General features: G+C 40.4%; 1 protein-coding gene across 1 annotated transcript; it reads left to right on the forward strand.

The window, feature by feature from the left end:
• Positions 1–713: 713 nt before the first annotated feature.
• prpf31 (PRP31 pre-mRNA processing factor 31 homolog (yeast)) lies at positions 714–11,657 on the forward strand. The gene is made up of 14 exons (XM_080767360.1): positions 714–873; positions 2,391–2,609; positions 3,650–3,710; positions 4,480–4,563; positions 4,680–4,777; positions 5,656–5,762; positions 5,991–6,160; positions 6,643–6,800; positions 7,214–7,303; positions 7,783–7,910; positions 8,912–8,984; positions 9,094–9,222; positions 10,145–10,243; positions 11,381–11,657. Exons 2-14 carry the CDS (start codon positions 2,391–2,393, stop codon positions 11,492–11,494), a joined length of 1,530 nt encoding a protein of 509 aa, XP_080623486.1. The 5' UTR covers positions 714–873; the 3' UTR covers positions 11,495–11,657.
• Positions 11,658–19,923: the final 8,266 nt, after the last annotated feature.

Raw genomic sequence — 19,923 nt, forward strand, 5'->3', positions numbered from 1 at the left:
CAGTTTTTGTATTGACCTGTGCTATTCTACATACTGTGAATACAATGAATGAATGAATGAATGAATGAATGAATGAATGAATGAATCAGGTTCAGGTTCAGGTTTATTTGTCATGTGTATAGAGATAGTAGATACAGTATAAAGTATAAATACAATGAAATTTATTTTGCTCAGAGCACTCTCAGTCTTACATACACAGGACATAAACAAACATCTATAGTGCAAGGAGAAGACAAAAAACCAGAAACTTAAACTGATCAATCAGTGTAAGTGATCAATCAATCAATCAATCAATCAATCAACCAATCAGTGCAAGTGATCAATCAATCAATCAATCAGAATGCCGGAGATGGAGCTGGGGCCAAAGAGAAGAAGAGGAAGGCCAAAGAGGAGGTTTAGGGATGCGATGAGGTGAGAGAGGACATTCAGGTGGCTGGAGTGACAGTGGAAGACGCAGAGGACAGACAGACAGACAGACAGACAGACAGACAGACAGACAGACAGACAGACAGACAGACAGACAGACAGACAGACAGACAGACTGAGACAGTGTAACACAATTATAGTCCTGTATTTTATTCAGATTTTTTGTTTATCCAGATTCCACTCCACTCCAGGAGGTGGCGATGGTGATTACTCAGTTAATTTGGCGGCCGCCATAAAACAGCAACAGGAAGAACGGCTGACGTATATTTTGTGCGACGATACGGTAAACGGTGAGAAGACGACGCGATGCCGTGGAGCACGAAGGACTGAAACATCGGGCTAAAGTTAAACTCCCTGCATAATAATAACAACAAATAACAATACAACTGAAACCTTTGTCACACAACACGTTGTTTTCTTGAACGACGGGAATATTACATTCCCGAGGTGAGTTACTTTGATATGCCATTAATGTATTGTGTGACTGAGTGTTGTGGTTCATAATGTAAACATTGGCTAACTAGCTTCTTTAGGCTCAGAGTCTAAATCTTGGGCTACATTAGGCTATGGACCAGAGCTACTCTAAGCCCAGTATAGTACTCTACTCGGTGTACTGGGTCATTTGGAGAATGTAATGTTTATATAGTAATAGTAGCCTATCATTATAGTATCATATTAGACGCAGTCCATCTAATATGATAGCTCTGGTCCATAGCCTAATGCACTCCTATCCTAAATGCAACGGCGGCAAAGAAGCATTAGGGCTATGGACCAGAGCTACTAATATGATACTACTTCATTATATTATATTTTAATTTAATGATACAATTTTTATTACTTTTACTATACTATACTTTTAATGTTGTAATGGATGCCACTGTATCGTCAACCCTGTGGAGTTTATTGTGTAAATTCAGTCAAGGCACAAGCTTGGAGAAAGTATGATAACAATCAAATATTGAGGTTTAACACTAAATGCATGTTGTGGACAGCAGTGACATAACTCATATAATTGTCCAACTCTTCAGCATTGGTTACAAAATGACTGCATACCCTAAATCAGGGGCCTTGTTGTTGTAGTCACTGGTTTAACTTTGTACTAGTCATCGGCAGGAACCCCCAAACCGGAATCTGCATTACCCCAAATTCCCTGTGACCAAGGGCATCATCGTTTTAGGGCCTACCCAATAAAAGACTTAATGCGGCGTATGAATCCGACAAGTTTCTTCGAGTACTTACTTTGTGGGAATAGTTTGTTTGGTATATCCATTTTTTTTTATTTCAATTCATAGCGATTGGCGAGACTAAAAACAAACGGGGGACCAAAACAAAGCGATGGCAAAAACATGCGGAACCCTCAAACCGGAATAAGAGGGTTTTTAAATGTTTTATCAACCGGTCTAAACCTCACCTAGACCTGATCACACAGGCGATAAGTAACAAAAACAGACCAGGCTTTCCTCTTGAGGTGGAAAGTCTGGTGACACGAGGTTTAACATTCCAGACGGTAGTAGAAACATAGCAGTCTTCAGCTTTATTCAATCACAGTAACTGCAATTAACAGCATCGGTTTGTTAAAGCAAAGTGATAGTGATTACAAAATCACGTAAGACAGAGTTTCTTTAAGTGGGGTCCTGCACAGGTCCCTTGATTGGTTCCAGGGGTTCCTCCATCAAAATGAACAATTTAAATACTTCAAGCCCTGCGATGCAACACTTTGTGAGCTTGCAGATCAGCTATTTTCAAAGAATCTTGACAAATGGTGACAACATTCCTCTTAAGGGGGGTCCCCTGGCACATTTTTTTGAAAAATCTAAGAGCGACTGACATAAAAGACATTTTTTAGAATCTGATCTCAGTTTAGAATGGAAAACTGTCAGGATGTAGAAGATATTTTTACTTTTTTAGAATCTGATCTCGGGTCAGAATGGGTTACGACGGTATTTCTTTTCGTGTCCACTAAGATGTCTCTAGCGGACGAGCTGCTGGCGGATCTGGAGGAGGCCGGAGACGAGGGCGAGGATGGGCTCTATCCCGGAGGAGAGGAGGAGGACAGCGACGGGGAGGCGGTGGAAGGGGGAAAGGCAGAAGGGGGCCTGGAGGACATCCCAGAGGAGATGGAGGTGGACTACAGTGGAGCTGAGAGCGTGGCGTCCATCGCCAAGCTGCGCAACAGCAAACAGGTTAGTTTGAAAGCGTTTGTGTGTTCTCTTTTAAAAAAAAAAAGCCACTTTCAACGTTGCATTCCTATTTGTGAATGTCCGATTTTTCACAATGAAAGCAGAAATATCGGACCATACAATATCAAGCTTGTAGATTGGCTACCTTTTTTTTTTATTTGTCGTACGAAAAATTTTTTATATAGGGCTTAAGTGGTTAAGATTTATACGGCATTGCACCATTTCTCTTGTATAATTGTGTCAAACATATATTCATATCGCCCGGGGGGGGGGGGGGGGGGTCAACCTTTCATATGGGGGGTCGGGGGTCCCATGATGGCATAAATGGAAGTCTAGCCCCCCTCAGTGAGTGAGGCAAATAGTTATGCCTTCAAGGTTACCTCGCGATGCCTAAGATGCTTGTGAGTGGATTTTTGTTGCAAGGTATGATGCTAGCCTGCTAGGTTCCTGATAAAGCTGGACTAATTAAAGAAACCTGTTTTGTGCCGTCACTGATCCTGTGGCTTTGTGTATTTCTGTAATTACTGAGGGTCCTGAAACGTTGAGGCTGGAAGTGATATTTAAATGTTCTCCTGATAGAAATCATTGCTATGAGTGTTTGTTCAGTAACGGGGGGGTTCTCTCTAGTCTCATCACTCCAGCTCTTTAACCCATTCTGACCGGGAACCCATTTTGGTGTTAGCATCATGTCATGCTTTAGCTATTGAAAAATAGCAGATCTACAAGCTCATAGCGCGCCACCGAGTGGCGCGCTACGAGCTTGTAGGTCTGCTATTTTTGAAAAATCGAAGAGCGACTGACATTTTTAGAATCTGATCTCAGGTCAGAATGGGTTGATCAGACCAGTGTGTGTCCAGTGGAAACCTCGTATGAATCTGATCTCAGGTCAGAATGGGTTAATGAGGATGAAATAAATTTTCAGTTCAGGATGCCGATGCCAATGTATTTGATGGAATCAGGATCAAATGCAGTACAAACATCTCTATATTTGCCCCACAATAGGAACTCTAGGGTTCGTGTGGTTAATAATCTTATGTCTATAGTTTTCAGAAATCATGGAAAAAATTGATCGCTACGTTGGGAAGCAGCGCAAGAACTCGGAAGGTGAGAATGATTGACCCATTTTCTGCCCAACTGTCTGTAATGTTTCTTTCCCTCTGCGTTTATTGTTCTACTGGCCGGGGGTGGAAGAGATGATTAATTCGATATTTAAATCCGACGTCATTTTGTAGTGCTACGTTACGTCCGGGTCCAAGTGGCACCAGCTCCCGTCCGCTTCTCATTGTAAATAGAATGTCTAAACGCGTGAATCTTTTTACAATGACGTTAATTTTCAGAAAGGAAGCCATTGAGTGTTAAAATGGGTCTTAATGCTTCCAACTCTAGTAGAATTATTAATATTTTGTACAAGTGTCCATGACAAAGAAAATACATGATGTGGAGACAATAAAGACTATTATTATCATTATTATTGAAGGTGGTAACAGTCCATTTTTCAGTACAATATTTCGGGGACATATTTAGAATGTGTGCAGTCTTGAGTATGTTGAATCTCGTTTGCAATTAATGAGGATTTAGTTGACACAATGAAATAAAATGGCGATAGTATCCAGTGTGGGGCAGACGGCCTGTCACAGCCAGATTTGGGAGAGCAGCAGCTTTGTTGTTGCAAGGAAAGCGGTAAAATTAGACTTTCGTGGTTGTTTTCGTCTCGGATTTAGTCAGACGGAGTGTCACAATATAACTATGGGGACACAAAAGTAGGACCCGGAAGTATCTCCGGAGGGGGGCGCTCACGTCATGGCTAAAATACTGAATAGCGACATGTTCTGATGACATCTGAATGATGTGTTCCATTGTTTTCCCCCTGCAGTGTCCGGCCCGGTCGAGTCTGACCCAGAATACAGACTGATTGTAGCTGCCAATAACCTCACAGTGGAGATCGACAATGAACTCAGTGAGTTTTATCGGTGATATTTCTTACTTCACAGAGCCTAGAAAATAACAGATTTCATTTGATTATTTTCCATGCAAACAAATATTGACCTCCTTCATTTTATTCTTCTTCATCAGATATCATTCACAAGTTTGTCCGTGACAAGTACTCCAAGAGGTTCCCAGAGTTGGAATCCCTGGTGCCAAATTCTCTAGATTACGTCCTGACAGTTAAGGTGAGTTTTCGGTCGAGATCGGTTTTCAAGTGACCGACTGACTGTACAGCGATTTCAGTGTCGCCCCGTTCCGATAGGCGGTTGTCCTGAAACACTGACTCATATGATATGCCATATATGGGCATAAAAGGGACACTGGTAGACGGACGGATACGGACTAGACGGATCTCCATATATGGGTACAAAAGGGACAAAGACAGTTTGATGTGGTGTTTTTGATTCATCCAAAAATGAGATGAACAGCAATTTGCGCATTTGTCACCGGAGTGCCTCTAATATGGACACGGTCTGTCTGATCAGTGCTGCAACGTAGTTACTAGAGCCTCTCGCCTACGTTCCACCACTGATCCGACTGATGTGCCCATACATGGCCCTATCGGAGCTAGTCTAGTGTATTAAAATTGCCTTGGGGGTGGACTAAACTTTGGTGGGCGTCACAAACGTAACATGCCGATATATGGACTGGCAAACGTAGAATCCAACAGCCGGTTATGGCATCACCACATGGTTTGGTAACCTGTCCGTCAAACTCAAATCCCAACTTCAAAACCTATAGTCAAGAGGGCTGGTAAAATCATAGGTATGGAGCCCCCATGTTCTCTTCAAGAAATCTTTGGGAGAACAGTGAGGAAGCAGGGCCTCAAAATCACCCAAGACCCAAAACACTCCTCATGCATAGAAGGAGGCATGAGGTCAGTCCGCTGCTGCTGTTATTATTATTTTGCAGTTTTTTGCAATGTTTTCTGCTGCTTATTTTCCTGTTTTGAATGTAAAGCACTTTGTAATTGCAATTTTGAGAGGTGCTATATAAATAATAGTTGTATTATATTTCAGCCTCTCTAAAGAAGGACGTGTGCGTGCGTGTGTTTGCTTTTCAGGAACTGGGCAACAACCTGGACAAGTGCAAGAACAACGAGAACCTGCAGCAGATCCTGACCAATGCCACCATCATGGTGGTCAGCGTTACAGCCTCAACCACACAGGGGTCTGTACAGTGAATTTAAACACACAAAGCTTTGTACCCCTTTTTTGAAACTTTTCTCACCGACTGTCGGCTTCTTTTGATCTCGGCTATATATCCCATATTACTATTCGAGAAAGGCACATAAAGCCTAACTTGTCCCGGGGTGTGATATTAATGGCAGCCACTGCTCCTAACAGTTAGTTACTACTAACTCACGCAAAAAAAACAACTGTTTTGATTGTCTTATAGGACGATGCTAGGTGATGATGAGTTGAAGCGATTGGAGGAGGCCTGTCAGATGTCTCTGGAGCTGAACCAATCGAAACACAAGATCTATGAATACGTGGAGTCCAGAATGTCCTTCATTGCTCCAAATCTCTCCGTCATCGTTGGGGCGTCGACAGCCGCTAAGATCATGGGTAAGACGGTCAACAATTATATGATACAATGGGTTATTATTATTATTATCGCGTTACATCTGGTGTGATGATTAACTGCTGTCAGTTACACTCATTGTGGTTGCAATTAAAATGAAGAGATCTGCAGAAAAGGGCATGTCGTGCATCCCAGTCAACAAATGAGTAGGGATGAGCATTGGATGGTTTCGTCAGTTTTTTTTGTTGATTCGATATGTTTATTGACAATGTTTACATGTACAGAAAAATGCACATGGTTATACATCACCATCAAAAGGATAAATGCAAGACAGCCAACGGCTTATTTCCATTGCAGACCCTTAGTTGGGAATGAAACACGACAATGAATGTGAATGAGTATGTTTTAGGAATGTGTTATAGCATAATTATTATTATTTTTTGTGTGTTTTTCGTGTGTGCGTAATATGTATGTCTACACAAGTTCCATCTCAGCATTGTTTCTCGTGATCTGTGTGTGTGTGTAGGTATTGCTGGTGGTCTAACCAACCTGTCCAAGATGCCGGCCTGTAATCTCATGCTCCTGGGAGCCCAGAGGAGAACCCTGGCTGGATTCAGCAGCACCTCACTGCTGCCTCACACGGGATACATCTACCACTGTGACGTGGTGCAGACGCTGCCCCCGGTCAGTGCACACATGTTTTTAACACCGTCGCTCTGACAGCTCGTCTTTTTTTTTGTAGACTTTAATGATTTAACCCATTTAGGCCTGACGTCGGAGAAAAAGAAGGCTTTCTTTTTAATGTATTCTTTTCTGAAAAACCTCATGTTTCTATATCAGTGGTTCTCAATATTTCATGTCAAGGATCCCAAAAATGAAATATAATATGCCCCCGACCCCCATCTGAAAATATGTTGTTCCAGGGACCACCCAGAAGCAAAGATTTTAGTTTAAAACTGAAACTCTGAAAGAATATATATTCAAAGATTTGAGGCACATTTTCACGATTTGCACATTGACATGAAGGAGTTTGGGAACCACTGTACATTGTATGAAGTGTATATTATATTTTGCCCTCGTGTGGTGTTTTTCTTTAGGACTTGAGGAGGAAGGCAGCTCGTCTGGTGTCTGCAAAGTGCACCCTTGCTTCCAGAGTGGACAGCTTCCACGAGAGCGCAGACGGCAAGGTGAGGCGCAACGCGAAGCAATCGCACATCCCCTTTTCGTTCATGTTCAGCCTTCCTGTTGAAAGGAAGTAATCTCGCATTCAACTGATATTTCACAATGTTTGATTCGGGTTCTTGGTGGGTGACACCTTTTTTTTTTTGGAACCTCCGTCCAACCACTACAACATAGTGCATAGTATAGTGTATATATTTATAGTTTCATTATATATATATTCCACTGTTACGTTCTTAGCTTATGCATGTTTCATGATAAATGCTTTTTTATGTGATGTATTCCCATGCCTTTTTTCTCTTGCTTAATGTATGTCGCTCTGGATTAAGAGCGTCTGCTAAATGCCTAAATTGTTATGTATGCCTGAACAGAATTTGAGGTTAAATGTGAACACAGGGATTCAGGGGATGGTATAGCCATCCCCTGAATCCCCAAATGTGAGCCACCATTCCTATCCCGACCGCCACCCTTGTGTGTTTCTCTGCAGGTGGGATACGACCTGAAGGAGGAGATTGAGAGGAAGTTTGATAAATGGCAGGAACCTCCTCCAGTGAAGACGGTGAAACCACTACCAGCCCCGCTGGATGGACAGAGGAAGAAGAGGGGAGGAAGGAGGTACACACACACACACACACACACACACACACACACACACTTTTAGAAACCTTCACACTGCATAGGTCATAATTAGAACCACTTGAATTCTAGCCGTCACGATTATACATTTTATGCAACGAGTAATTGTCGCACAAATAATTGCGATTAATGATAATTACAAATTACATTTAGGTTTGGCCTTTGAAGTGGCACAGTGCCAATATGACTGGCATATTTTTTTATAATTTAATATAATATGGTCGTTCTACAAGTTCACAGCGCATCACGATCCAGCGCATTGTGATGCGTTGTTGGCGTGTACATCTGCTATTTCCACTACTTTTTGAATATGTTGTAACGATTATGCAAAATAATTGCTATTGTCTCAAATAATTTGCAATTTGACGATTTTATGTAATAATTGTGACGGGCCTACCTAGCATCCCTGTTCCCGGAGCCAACAAAGTAAATGGGGTTTAAGTGGTTAGGACTAGGGATGGAGCTCGATAACCGGGAAATAAATCAAATCTTTGGGCTTATCAAGCCTGTTATCGAGCATAGCGCCCCATGACGTCATGTTTAAACAATCAAGACAAGAGGGGCGGTCAAGAAATAAATGTAGTAATCCATGCTGGCACAAACATGTCTGTCTTAAAGTTCTGTCCGCATAAACGAAATCACTCTTTTTAGAGTGACGGTACACATATTAACCAGTTAACAGTTTCTTTAATATTATTGGTAAAAAAAAGGTCCACTGCTTTTTGTCTGGAAGTTAAATATACTGGTTCTGTTCAGAATTTATTGTCTCCCGTATTTCCACAAAACGATAATTAAATTCTGCTCGATAGTGGGCTCAATAAGAACCCGGCTCAAAAAGCCTGATCGATAAGCTGCTCGTTATCAATAAAGATTAACGAGCTCCATCCCTAGTTAAGAGCCTTGCTCCCCCCCCACCCCACATCTAGTTTTCATAATTAACCTTGGAATTGACCACAGCTGTGTTTTGTTTCCTCCTCAAGGTATCGTAAGATGAAGGAGCGTCTCGGACTGACGGAGATCAGGAAACATGCCAACAGGATGACGTTCGCCGAGGTCAGGAATGGGATTCGGTGTTTCTCAAAATGCCGCCACGTTAAACACTCTGTTTTATTATGGCTGGGGAGGGTTTAATAATTTAATCTGTCTTTGTGTTTTTTTTCAGATTGAGGACGATGCGTACCAAGAGGACCTGGGCTTCAGTCTGGGTCAACTGGGGAAGAGTGGCAGTGGGCGCGTCAGAGGGCCCCTGGTCAACGACGCCACCAAGGCCAGGATCTCCAAGTCCCTCCAGGTATACAGCCGGACCACCTGGATGAACCCATTTAAACCCTAAAAGAAATGGCTTCTAAAATGGGTTTTTCTGAAAAACCTAATGTTTCTAATGTCGGTTGGCTATTTTCGGTCACTAGCCTACTTATTTTAACTCGCCCAGCGAGCCAGCTTTGAGATACCCACCAGAGTGCGCTGTTGGCGAGTATTTGAAGTGATAAAACTAGCAATAGAATACAAGTTTTAGAAGCACCTTCCAGAAACATGAATGGTCTCAATGTCACAAAAGCAACCTTAGTGGCCTCAAATATGTGATTTCTTCAGCTGGTCGGCCTAAAACATTTCATTTTCAGTCTTGAGGTTTTATTTTTCTTTATTCCATGAGACCACACCTGAGAAACATGATGTGTAATGTAGGAACTAGGGGTGGGAAAACTACATCGATTCTTAGATTAATCACGATTAATTAATTATTTTACAAAAAAGAAAAGGACGCTACATCTCTGAACATACTGCATCTCCTTGGCAACGTGACGTCTCTCAGGTCTTCTGAGTCGGTCGGTCGCAAAAGCTAGACTCAAAACTAAGGCCATGTTTACACGGCAACGATCGGAATGGAAAAAGACAAAGTGCCGTTGCGTTCTCGTTCAACCCCCGGAAATACTGAGACCGTTGGTGTCTAAATGGAAGACACATCTGATACTTTATTTGGCCCTTTTTCTTGTTTTTCGTTTTAAAAACGGAGACTTTGCAGTAGTCTCTCCCATACCGTCTCCCCTTGTGTCAGTTGACTGCTTTAAGAAGTTGTTAAAACTCACTCGTTTCCTATGCCCTCTTAGCACTAGTCTATTTTCTCACTGTATAGCAAGTAAGTGTTTTGAAAACGATGTTTACTTGCTGTAATGTCTTGAACATGCCGTATTGTGTTTGATTTTCCCTCCCAGAGGACACTGCAGAAGCAGAGCATGACGTATGGAGGGAAGTCCACCGTCAGAGACCGGTCGAATGGAACCAGCTCCAGTGTAGCGTTCACTCCTCTCCAGGTACCAAAGGCCGTAGATGAGGGGTTTTTCAAACTTTCTAATTTCAAGGACCCCATAACTCTGACGGAGTTATGGGCCTGCGAGGGTCCATTTGGACCCCCTCAAGGAACCCTGGGTTCTCCCTGGACCTCACATTGGCCCCTTTTTTCCGCTCATGCAGGCGCAGAAAAACACCATGAGCTTATTGTCAGAGCTGTAGTCTTTTTTTTTTTTTTTTTTTCCAGTCTGGTCTCCCAATGTATTCTGTAAGACTCGGTGTGTGTCAGGGTGTGTGTAACGGGGCAGCATTGCCCCGTTACATTACAGTTATGGGGGAGGCCGGTAGTCCAGTTTGATGTGTCGGGGGGGCAGGGCCTTGCCCCGTTACATTACAGTTATGGGGTAGGTTCGCTAGGCCCAACTCGACAATAGAAGATTAGTGTGACCGTGGACCAGGCCCCCTCACGGAGCACGACCATGGACTGCTACCATATCCTATTACGCCACTACACCGTATCTTATTTTAATATTCTTATACATTATTATTTATATCGTTGCTGTCGGGGAGGAAACCACCTAACTAGTTTTTGGGCATAAATCAGTGCTGTTGAACACCATTTTCGTCTGTGTGTTTCAAAAATATCGAACCAATGGAAAGTAGTAAAAAGCGCTTCTGACAAAACCGTAACTCCATTGGACCCTCGAACTGTCTGCTAAAGCAGCTAGCTCCACCACCACCTCTCCCACTCGCATGCAGGTAATTAACTATATATAAAGTCACAGCACCAACTTTGATGAGGCGGTATTGCTTTGTTTATATTTATTTTTTATTATTTCCTGAAAAACATTTTGGAGTGTTTTCTTCCCCGACGGCAGAGATGTATTATCTGACAACATTGTTATTTATACCACTATTTCTGCCGCCCACCCTAGAGTCGGGTTCTGCTTGACGTTTCTTCCTAAGGGGGGAGTTTTTCGTTACCACTGTCGCAATAATATTGCTTGCTCTGGGTGGGATCTCTGTCTGTTTGCAAACCCCGACAGAGCTTTGGTCTTGAGACAACTTGTCGTGCTTTGAGACACTTTAATAAAAATCGAATTGAGCTGTGCTGTGCATGTCAAGCCCTAACGGCTGTTTCCCTCTGTTGTTGTGGTCAGGGTCTGGAGATCGTGAACCCTGGGGCAGCAGAGAAGAAGGTGGCCGAGGCCAACCAGAAATACTTCTCCAACATGGCAGAGTTCCTCAAAGTCAAGAAAGAAGAGAAGATGTAAATTTAAAACCATACAGTACCACCCCCCCCCCCTTTACTCAACCACAGTGAAGAGATGGCTTTTTTATGTGTATAAGTTTGCTTCTGTATTTTATGTTATACCTTTTGACTTATTTTTATTTTTATTTTTGGTCCAATTTGAATAAATGCAATGCAGACTTTTGTCATGTTTTGTCATGTAATTTGTATAATGGCATAGCAAAGTGTATGGTCCTACCTAGACTGATGGATCACTGTCATGATTCTGTAATATAAATATACCGGTACATCACAATTCTATAGCAACTGTTACTGAGTTCACAGTAGCTGACAGTTTTTGTCCAGAACAACTTGACAACATAGTCCTCTATAACTTTATAACAAAAGCTGAAGAAATAATCTAAAACTCAAAGGAAATGTGCATACTATATTGTAACCTTGACAAATTTGAAAAACATTTTATACTGTTCTTAGTTAAAAGCAATGAACACCAAATGTCAACAAGGCAGACATTGATACAAACAAGACTTGTCAGTCCAGATTTTCTACAGTGCTGCTCGTATTTTTCCAATGCATGCAGATGCTTTGAAGGTTTCAAGTTTGAAATGACGGAACTATGTCAGGAAATCCACATATCCCTCACATCTTGTACATGATGAGACACATTTGACATTGGTTATTCTTTCATCTTTCAAAGTTCACTGAAGGGATATTCCTGATGGTGCCACAAGATGACCACATGGAGGCAGTAAGACCTGAAGATTTAATCTGCATTTGTATTTGGTGGAAAAAAAGTTATCCTCGTTTCTCAGCATTTTGGACCATGGGCTATAGCCCAGTGATACTCAACCTCAGGCCCGCGGGACCATTATGACTGGCCCACCAATGAAAATCTAAAAAGAAGAAAGAAAAAAAACTGGAAAATGAAATAAAAATAAATAAATCTGAATGAAGTTATCTTTAATTACATTATTATAAGTAATACTATTAGAGTTGTACTATTACTCGAACGAAAATAAAAGCTTGGGGGGGGAGATGCAATGCAAATGAAAGACATACTGTGTATCCCTATTCCCTGACATAATTTTATAGCTAAACGGACAGAATTCTATTTTATTTGAATGATGAAACCCAGCTGCCATTAATAGATGGAAATTGCGGAAATGGTGGAAATGGAAATTGCGGAAATGGTGGAAATGGAAATTGCGGAAATGGAAATTGAGGAAATTGCGGAAATTGTAATTGCGGAAATTGAGGAAATGGTGGAAATGGAAATTGCGGAAATGGAAATGTGGAATGCAAAGTGTCAGAAAAGACTCAAATCTTTACTGACACTTTGCATTCCACACTAACATCAACTAGCACAGAAAATCTGTGTTGTAGTAACCAGCAGTTAGCTCAGTGTGATGAGTGGCTGTACTTGTCATCCACAGGTCCACGGTTCAAATCCCACATTATTCATGTGTCTCTGTGATGCTTTGCTTTGCACAGACTTTCAGAAGGACAACTTTAAAGCAGCACAGAAATTCCCCATGATTGTGTGCCTCAGTGGGCCAACGGATAAGTCAAATGATATCCGTAGTATACCTAGTAGAAGTGTGCCGGTTCGAACCCCGACATACTCAAATCTTTACTGACACTTTGCATTCCACACTAACATCAACTAGCACAGAAAATCTGTGTTGTAGTAACCAGCAGTTAGCTCAGTGTGATGAGTGGCTGTACTTGTCATCCACAGGTCCACGGTTCAAATCCCACATTATTCATGTGTCTCTGTGATGCTTTGCTTTGCACACTGACTTTCAGAAGGACAACTTTAAAGCAGCACAGAAATTCCCCATGATTGTGTGCCTCAGTGGGCCAACGGATAAGTCAAATGATATCCGTAGTATACCTAGTAGAAGTGTGCCGGTTCGAACCCCGACATACTCAAATCTTTACTGACACTTTGCATTCCACACTAACATCAACTAGCACAGAAAATCTGTGTTGTAGTAACCAGCAGTTAGCTCAGTGTGATGAGTGGCTGTACTTGTCATCCACAGGTCCACGGTTCAAATCCCACATTATTCATGTGTCTCTGTGATGCTTTGCTTTGCACACTGACTTTCTTGAATAAAAAATAAAAACTCAAAAGCACCAGGAGACATCTGCTGAATGCCCCAAGGTGCCTTGGCTCAATGGTGTGGAGCGCTTGACCCGTTGCCTCTGCTACAGACAGTTGGCCGGTTCAAGTCCCATGTCATGACATCAAGGTGCTGGGAAGGACCATCGGGAGACGGTGCTCTCTCCCCCTGTTTCCTGAGATGTAACGGTTGGGGCTTATGTCTGAAAGAACCCTGTCCAGCTAACCTTTTGAACTATAGTATGTCGTTTTTTCATCATTTTCACATTTGTTTTTGAAATCGTTGCGAAAACCATGCAGTTAACATTTCCGCAATTTCCGCAATTCCGCAATTTCCGCAATTACCATTTCCGCAATTTCGCAATTTCCGCAATTTCCATTTCCGCAATTCCGCAATTTCCGCAATTACCATTTCCGCAATTCCGCAATTTCCGCAATTACCATTTCCGCAATTCCGCAATTTCCGCAATTACCATTTCCGCAATTTCCGCAATTACCATTTCCGCAATTTCCGCAATTTCCGCAATGTCGTTTTTTCATCATTTTGCATTCCACACTAACATCAACCAGCACAGAAAATCTGTGTTGTAGTAACCAGCAGTTAGCTCAGTGTGATGAGTGGCTGTACTTGTCATCCACAGGTCCACGGTTCAAATCCCACATTATTCATGTGTCTCTGTGATGCTTTGCTTTGCACACTGACTTTCAGAAGGACAACTTTAAAGCAGCACAGAAATTCCCCATGATCTAATAAGTAATCTAATTTGTGCAGTTATGGAAACAGCTCTTTGTGTTTATGCAAGAAAATGTAACACATTTATTTATTTACATATTGTGTGCATGCACATTGTACTTTGATACATTTTGCGAAAATAAAGCAATTGAAAGATAGAAGTATCATTAATGTCGTAATTTTATCTACTGGCCCCTGGCCCCTTGCCATTTTTGTAATGTGGCCCACAGGTAAATCTATTTGAGTATCCCTGCTATAGCCCATATCGTAAGGCATACTATAGCACGACGTTTTCCATCATTTTTGAGGATTTGAAAAAAATGAAAAAAATAATAAAAAACGATGGGTTATAGCCCATGTTTTTTGAAATTTTGAAAAAAAAAGTTATCCTCGTTTCTCATCATTTTGGACCATGGGCTATAGCCCATATCGTACGGCATACTATAGCACGCCGTTTTTCATCATTTTTGAGGATTTGAAAAAAAATGAAAAAATGAAAAAAACCATGGGTTATAGCCCATGTTTTTTGAAATTTTGAAAAAAAAAGTTATCCTCGTTTCTCATCATTTTGGACCATGGGCTATAGCGCATATCGTAAGGCATACTATAGCACGCCGTTTTTCATCATTTTTGAGGATTTGAAAAAAATGAAAAAAATAAATAAACGATGGGTTATAGCCCATGTTTTTTGAAATTTAGGAAAAAAAAGTTATCCTCGTTTCTCATCATTTTGGACCATGGGCTATAGCCCATATCGTACGGCATACTATAGCACGCCGTTTTTCATCATTTTTGAGGATTTGGAAAAAATGAAAAAAACGATGGGTTATAGCCCATGTTTTTTGAAATTTAGGAAAAAAAAGTTAGCCTCGTTTCTCATCATTTTGGACCGTGGGCTATAGCCCATATCGTACGGCATACTATAGCGCGCCGTTTTTCATCATTTTTGAGGATTTGAAAAAAATGACGAAATGACAAAAACGATGGGTTATAGCCCATGTTTTTTGAAATTTTGAAAAAAAAAGTTAGCCTCGTTTCTCATCATTTTGGACCATGGGCTATAGCGCATATCGTAAGGCATACTATAGCACGCCGTCTTTCATCATTTTTGAAGATTTGAAAAAAATGAAAAAAATAAATAAACGATGGGTTATAGCCCATGTTTTTTGAAATTTAGAAAAAAAAAGTTATCCTCGTTTCTCATCATTTTGGACCATGGGCTATAGCCCATATCGTACGGCATACTATAGCACGCCGTTTTTCATCATTTTTGAGGATTTGGAAAAAATGAAAAAAACGATGGGTTATAGCCCATGTTTTTTGAAATTTAGGAAAAAAAAGTTAGCCTCGTTTCTCATCATTTTGGACCGTGGGCTATAGCCCATATCGTACGGCATACTATAGCGCACCGTTTTTCATCATTTTTGAGGATTTGAAAAAAATGACGAAATGACAAAAACGATGGGTTATAGGCCATGTTTTTTGAAATTTTGAAAAAAAAAGTTAGCCTCGTTTCTCATCATTTTGGACCGTGGGCTATAGCCCATATCGTACGGCATACTATAGCGCGCAGTTTTTCATCATTTTTGAAGATGTGAAAAAAATGACGAAATGACAAAAACGATGGGTTATAGCCCATGTTTTTTGAAATTTTGGAAAAAAAAGTTAGCCTCGTTTCTCATCATTTTGGACCGTGGGCTATAGCCCATATCGTACGGCATACTATAGCGCGCCGTTTTTCATCATTTTTGAGGATTTTAAAAAAATGACGAAATGACAAAAACGATGGGTTATAGCCCATGTTTTTTGAAATTTTGAAAAAAAAAGTTAGCCTCGTTTCTCATCATTTTGGACCGTGGGCTATAGCCCATATCGTACGGCATACTATAGCGCGCAGTTTTTCATCATTTTTGAAGATTTGAAAAAAATGACGAAATGACAAAAACGATGGGTTATATCGCATGTTTTTTGAAATTTTGAAAAAAAACAGTTAGCCTCGTTTCTCATCATTTTGGACCGTGGGCTATAGCCCATATCGTACGGCATACTATAGCGCGCCGTTTTTCATCATTTTTGAGGATTTGAAAAAAATGACGAAATGACAAAAACGATGGGTTATAGCCCATGTTTTTTGAAATTTTGAAAAAAAAAGTTAGCCTCGTTTCTCATCATTTTGGACCGTGGGCTATAGCCCATATCGTACGGCATACTATAGCGCGCCGTTTTTCATCATTTTTGAGGATTTGAAAAAAATGACGAAATGACAAAAACGATGGGTTATAGCCCATGTTTTTTGAAATTTTGAAAAAAAAAGTTTGCCTCGTTTCTCAATCATTTTGGACCGTGGGCTATAGCCCATATCGTACGGCATACTATAGCGCGCCGTTTTTCATCATTTTTGAGGATTTGAAAAAAATGACGAAATGACAAAAACGATGGGTTATAGCCCATGTTTTTTGAAATTTTGAAAAAAAAAGTTAGCCTCGTTTCTCATCATTTTGGACCGTGGGCTATAGCCCATATCGTACGGCATACTATAGCGCGCCGTTTTTCATCATTTTTGAGGATTTTAAAAAAATGACGAAATGACAAAAACGATGGGTTATAGCCCATGTTTTTTGAAATTTTGAAAAAAAAAGTTAGCCTCGTTTCTCATCATTTTGGACCGTGGGCTATAGCCCATATCGTACGGCATACTATAGCGCGCAGTTTTTCATCATTTTTGAAGATGTGAAAAAAATGACGAAATGACAAAAACGATGGGTTATAGCCCATGTTTTTTGAAATTTTGGAAAAAAAAGTTAGCCTCGTTTCTCATCATTTTGGACCGTGGGCTATAGCCCATATCGTACGGCATACTATAGCGCGCCGTTTTTCATCATTTTTGAGGATTTTAAAAAAATGACGAAATGACAAAAACGATGGGTTATAGCCCATGTTTTTTGAAATTTTGAAAAAAAAAGTTAGCCTCGTTTCTCATCATTTTGGACCGTGGGCTATAGCCCATATCGTACGGCATACTATAGCGCGCAGTTTTTCATCATTTTTGAAGATTTGAAAAAAATGACGAAATGACAAAAACGATGGGTTATATCCCATGTTTTTTGAAATTTTGAAAAAAAACAGTTAGCCTCGTTTCTCATCATTTTGGACCGTGGGCTATAGCCCATATCGTACGGCATACTATAGCGCGCCGTTTTTCATCATTTTTGAGGATTTGAAAAAAATGACGAAATGACAAAAACGATGGGTTATAGCCCATGTTTTTTGAAATTTTGAAAAAAAAAGTTAGCCTCGTTTCTCATCATTTTGGACCGTGGGCTATAGCCCATATCGTACGGCATACTATAGCGCGCCGTTTTTCATCATTTTTGAGGATTTGAAAAAAATGACGAAATGACAAAAACGATGGGTTATAGCCCATGTTTTTTGAAATTTTGAAAAAAAAAGTTTGCCTCGTTTCTCAATCATTTTGGACCGTGGGCTATAGCCCATATCGTACGGCATACTATAGCGCGCCGTTTTTCATCATTTTTGAGGATTTGAAAAAAATGACGAAATGACAAAAACGATGGGTTATAGCCCATGTTTTTTGAAATTTTGAAAAAAAAAGTTAGCCTCGTTTCTCATCATTTTGGACCGTGGGCTATAGCCCATATCGTACGGCATACTATAGCGCGCCGTTTTTCATCATTTTTGAGGATTTGAAAAAAATTACGAAATGACAAAAACGATGGGTTATAGCCCATGTTTTTTGAAATTTTGAAAAAAAAAAGTTAGCCTCGTTTCTCATCATTTTGGACCATGGGCTATAGCCCATATCGTACGGCATACTATAGCACGCCGTTTTTCATCATTTTTGAGGATTTGGAAAAAATAAAAAAAACGATGGGTTATAGCCCATGTTTTTTGAAATTTAGGAAAAAAAAGTTAGCCTCGTTTCTCATCATTTTGGACCGTGGGCTATAGCCCATATCGTACGGCATACTATAGCGCACCGTTTTTCATCATTTTTGAGGATTTGAAAAAAATTACGAAATGACAAAAACGATGGGTTATAGCCCATGTTTTTTGAAATTTTGAAAAAAAAAGTTAGCCTCGTTTCTCATCATTTTGGACCGTGGGCTATAGCCCATATCGTACGGCATACTATAGCGCGCAGTTTTTCATCATTTTTGAAGATGTGAAAAAATGACGAAATGACAAAAACGATGGGTTATAGCCCATGTTTTTTGAAATTTTGGAAAAAAAAGTTAGCCTCGTTTCTCATCATTTTGGACCGTGGGCTATAGCCCATATCGTACGGCATACTATAGCGCGCCGTTTTTCATCATTTTTGAGGATTTTAAAAAAATGACGAAATGACAAAAACGATGGGTTATAGCCCATGTTTTTTGAAATTTTGAAAAAAAAAGTTAGCCTCGTTTCTCATCATTTTGGACCGTGGGCTATAGCCCATATCGTACGGCATACTATAGCGCGCAGTTTTTCATCATTTTTGAAGATTTGAAAAAAATGACGAAATGACAAAAACGATGGGTTATAGCCCATGTTTTTTGAAATTTTGAAAAAAAACAGTTAGCCTCGTTTCTCATCATTTTGGACCGTGGGCTATAGCCCATATCGTACGGCATACTATAGCGCGCCGTTTTTCATCATTTTTGAGGATTTGAAAAAAATGACGAAATGACAAAAACGATGGGTTATAGCCCATGTTTTTTGAAATTTTGAAAAAAAAAGTTAGCCTCGTTTCTCATCATTTTGGACCGTGGGCTATAGCCCATATCGTACGGCATACTATAGCGCGCCGTTTTTCATCATTTTTGAGGATTTGAAAAAAATGACGAAATGACAAAAACGATGGGTTATAGCCCATGTTTTTTGAAATTTTGAAAAAAAAAGTTTGCCTCGTTTCTCAATCATTTTGGACCGTGGGCTATAGCCCATATCGTACGGCATACTATAGCGCGCCGTTTTTCATCATTTTTGAGGATTTGAAAAAAATGACGAAATGACAAAAACGATGGGTTATAGCCCATGTTTTTTGAAATTTTGAAAAAAAAAGTTAGCCTCGTTTCTCATCATTTTGGACCGTGGGCTATAGCCCATATCGTACGGCATACTATAGCGCGCCGTTTTTCATCATTTTTGAGGATTTGAAAAAAATTACGAAATGACAAAAACGATGGGTTATAGCCCATGTTTTTTTAAATTTTGAAAAAAAAAGTTAGCCTCGTTTCTCATCATTTTGGACCGTGGGCTATAGCCCATATCGTACGGCATACTATAGCGCGCCGTTTTTCCTAATTTTTGAGGATTTGAAAAAAATGACGAAATGACAAAAACGATGGGTTATAGCCCATGTTTTTTGAAATTTTGAAAAAAAAAGTTAGCCTCGTTTCTCATCATTTTGGACCGTGGGCTATAGCCCATATCGTACGGCATACTATAGCGCGCCGTTTTTCATAATTTTTGAGGATTTGAAAAAAATGACGAAATGACAAAAACGATGGGTTATAGCCCATGTTTTTTGAAATTTTGAAAAAAAAAGTTAGCCTCGTTTCTCATCATTTTGGACCGTGGGCTATAGCCC

This window comes from Protomyctophum bolini, assembly GCF_963924005.1.
Source record: "Protomyctophum bolini genome assembly, chromosome: 7".
In the NCBI taxonomy this organism is placed as follows: domain Eukaryota; kingdom Metazoa; phylum Chordata; class Actinopteri; order Myctophiformes; family Myctophidae; genus Protomyctophum; species Protomyctophum bolini.

Coding starts and splice junctions, on each gene's coding strand:
- prpf31 (XM_080767360.1), top strand. CDS start 2,391: ATGTCTCTAGCGGACGAGCTGCTGGCGGATCTGGAGGAGGCCGGAGAC. Junction 4,564..4,679: donor GGAGATCGACAATGAACTCA/GTGAGTTTTATC, acceptor CTTCTTCATCAG/ATATCATTCACAAGTTTGTC. Junction 7,304..7,782: donor ACGAGAGCGCAGACGGCAAG/GTGAGGCGCAAC, acceptor GTTTCTCTGCAG/GTGGGATACGACCTGAAGGA.